The sequence below is a fragment of the Otolemur garnettii genome, unplaced genomic scaffold (assembly GCF_000181295.1).
Source record: "Otolemur garnettii isolate 467f Iridium unplaced genomic scaffold, OtoGar3 scaffold00068, whole genome shotgun sequence".
Taxonomy (NCBI): domain Eukaryota; kingdom Metazoa; phylum Chordata; class Mammalia; order Primates; family Galagidae; genus Otolemur; species Otolemur garnettii.
The window spans coordinates 6,018,853-6,022,380 of record NW_003852463.1 but is presented as its reverse complement, the minus strand read 5'-3'; the positions used below and the strand labels follow the sequence as shown (position 1 = coordinate 6,022,380).

Below are 3,528 nucleotides of genomic sequence, written 5' to 3'. Positions count from 1 at the left end.
TTTTTGAGACAGAGTCTCACTTTATTGCCCCAGTAGAATGTCATGACAGCGACCTCAGACTCTTGGGCTTAAGCCATTCTCTTGCCTCAGCCTCCCGAGTAGCTGGGACTACAGGCACCTACCACACTACCTGGCTATTTTTAGAGACAGGGTCTCACTCTAGCTCAGGTGATTATCTGCCTTGGCCTCCCCAGGGTGCTGGGATTATAGGCATGAGCCACCGTGCCTGGTCCTTAACAATCAAATCTTAGGGGAACTACTAGACTGAGAATGTACTCATTACCACAAGGGTGATACCAGTGCCATGTTCATGAGGGATCTGCCCTCATGATTGAAATGCCTTCATCTCCAACACTGGGCATCAGATTTCTACATGAGATTTAGAGAGGACAAATATCCAAACTGTATCACTCACTGAACAGAATTTTGGATTTCTTAGATTATACTTCTTTCTCTTTTCTTTTTTCCTTTCAATGATAGGTCTTCTTGCATTGTGCTCTGGGAAATATCCTTAACTTTTTCATCTGTCATCTTTTTGCTTTTTTAATTTTAGGAATATATTTTTAGTCTCTAAAAACTTGTTACTCTGAATAATCTTTTAGCATCCTTCTACTTTATAAATGTAATAATCTCAGATCTCTAGGTATACTAACGAAAGGGTTTGTTTTTAAAGTTCTCTTTTCCCTGAATTATATATTTACTCTGTGGCCAATTTTTCTCTCTGGTCTTTAATGCTTGTAATTTTCCTCATGTTGGGTGATTCTAGTTTGTCCACTTACATTTATTTAAGAGTAAATAATTGGTGTGCACACGTTTTAATTGAGTAAATAGATGTTTCCAACATACCTCTTCTTTGAGTAGAAAGTTTAACAACTAAGTTGGTTCTGGGTAAAGTATGCTTTGTTTTAAAAAGAGCAGCAGTTCCCAAGCTTGCTTTCTTTCTTTTTTTGAGACAGAGTCTTACTTTGTCACCCTGGGTAGAGTGCTGTGGTGTCATAGTTCACAGCAACCTCAAACTCTTGGGCTCAAGAGATCCTCTTGCCTCAGTTTTTCATTTTTAGTATAGACAGGGTCTCACTCATGCTCAGGTCTCAAACTCCTGAGCTCAAGCAATCCCACCTCAGCCTCTCAGAGTGCTAGAATTATGAGCATGAGCCACTGTGCCCGCCCTCTCAAGCTTTCTTGATTACAGCATCCTTAATGTCTTAGTAATATTTTTCTTGGCACTTCTAGTCCAAAAGAAATACCTCAAGTTAGGGCCAACCAACTTAGTAGTAGATTGAATATTTGAAAGATGTCACTTTGTTTCTTGCAAATTTGCTCATATGTTTCTCTGAGTTTGCTGTGGTGCTCCATGTGCTTTGACACACAGTTTGGGAATCATGACTTAGGGTGAAAGAGTTGGGAGTTAGCAGGCTATAGATTCTTCAAATGCCAGCTTGAGTTTTGCTTTGTCTGGGGCACCAGCACGTACACTAAAGCCTTCGATCTTCCTTGTAGGTTTTTTTTCTATTTCATTCAAGAAAAGGCTTGGAAACTTTTTGCCTGTTTGTACTCTGTGTTCATAGAGCATGGCAGAGGCCATTAATAAAGGAATATGTTTCTCCATTTTCTACCCAACTTCTTACTTCTGTCTTTTGTTTCTCTGAAACATCATCCTCCCTCCACCCACTGCCAGGAGTCTGAAGAGCAGATACCCTTAACCTTCATCCTATCCCTTCATAATATATTTTGGCCTATGTCTTTCACTGCTCTTTTTCATTCCAGTTTATTTTTTTTTCTTTTTCTTTTTTTTTTTTTTTTAGAGCCTCAAGCTATCCCCCTGGGTAGAGTGCTGTGGCTTCACAGCTCACAGCAACCTCCAACTCCTGGGCTCAAGTGAGTCTCCTGCCTCCGCCTCCCAAGTAGCTGGGACCACAGGCGCCCGCCACAAGGCCCAGCTATTTTTTGGTTGCAGCCATTATTGTTGTTTGGCGGGCCTGGGCTGGATTTGAACCTGCCACCTTAGGTGTATGTGGCTGGCGCCTTAGCCACCTGAGCCACAGGCGCCGAGCCTCCAGTTTATTTTCTAATTTCCACGTCTGTCTGTCATTAGGTAATGAACCCACCTTTATGCTGTTGTGGACTTAATCCTTTCTGTACTCTTCATTTTTAATGTACTTTGGTGAGAAACAGGAAGTAAACATATGCTCATTCTGCTATTGGGAACTATAAAGTGCATTGTCTCATTTACTTCTCACTATAACCAATGCAGTGGATAATATTAATATCTTCTTTTTACAGCTGTGGTAACTGAGGTGTGACGGAGCTAGGTTTCCGATCTATGTCTGTGTTATTTTTATTAGCCGTAGGGAAGCATTGGTTTATTACACCATCAGAAGCAATTCCTTCATTTTTAAAAAGAGATTTAAAAGTCTTATATACTAGGAAAGCTGTCGGAATTGGACAGGAATTAAAAGATACTGATCAGCCTCTGCCTGTGACCTTATTTAATGGATTATCTTGAGCCATGATTTTTAAGCTTTATTTAAAAATTCAGTTCTTCCTTTAAATTAATTCTTTTACAGAAATCCCTTATGTTTACAAATAGGTGGTGCTGCTCTGTTTGAAGCTAGGTGAGATGTCCGGAGTTCATCCCTCAGCTTTCCTTGGTGTTCCCTAAGATGCTCCTTTCTTGAGCATAGATTTGAAAACCTTTGATCTAAGGCTGCCAGCCATTTGTTCAGTGGGGGAGGGGCATTTTAACTAGTTTAAAAATCGTATGTACTACCAAAATAAGATAAAATATAAGTTATTTTAAAAATAACTGGGGTAGTAATTTTCGCTCTTCTCCATTTTTCTAGTCTCATGACAGATTATTGCAATTATATTGAGATCCTCTGTAGTGTTGGTTTCTAAATAAAGAAATTAGCAAAAACCACCTGCTGGTCTATCTTTTTAATTTATTGAATAGGTAATTAAATTAGTTTGAAAATTGCTAACAGGTGTATAGTGAAAGGTCTGCCTCTCATGCTGCCCCCATCTATCTACTGTCATCTCTCCTATGAACAGAGCACCCCAGAGATTCCACTCTTAGTAGTTTCTTATGTACTCTTCTGTAAATGAGAAAATTTGAATATGTAATATCTCTTTATCCTTTTACAGAGTGATAAGTTGACTGTATTTTTAGAAATTGAACAAGAGGAGTATTTTGAAATACGTACAAACTCAGTAAAACATTCAGCTTTATATATGTATATATACACATATAAACTTTTGCATTTCTTTTAACAGGAAAAAATTAAAGAGTACATCCAAATATATTTATCAAACATTATTTTTGAATGGTGAAAATAGTGACATTAAGATTTGTGCTCTAGGAGAAGAATGGAGCTTACACAAAATATATTTATGTCAAGTAAGTATTTTCTTTTTCTATTTGAGTAACCAGGATAGTTACCTAAACTCTTAAGTCAAGCTCTTCTTTATTGTACATTGCAGTAAAGAAGTAGTAGTTGTTTAAGTTTGTTAGTTAAGTTGTAAGTTGTT

General features: G+C 38.0%; 1 protein-coding gene across 1 annotated transcript in view; it reads left to right on the top strand.

The window, feature by feature from the left end:
- The window catches only part of GMCL1 (germ cell-less, spermatogenesis associated 1), a 59,107-nt gene that overhangs the window by 4,990 nt on the left and 50,589 nt on the right, over nt 1–3,528 (top strand). Inside the window, exon 2 of the mRNA XM_003793442.3 lies at nt 3,274–3,397. Coding sequence (XP_003793490.1) covers nt 3,274–3,397 — 124 coding nt within the window. The remainder of the gene's footprint in view (nt 1–3,273; nt 3,398–3,528) is intronic.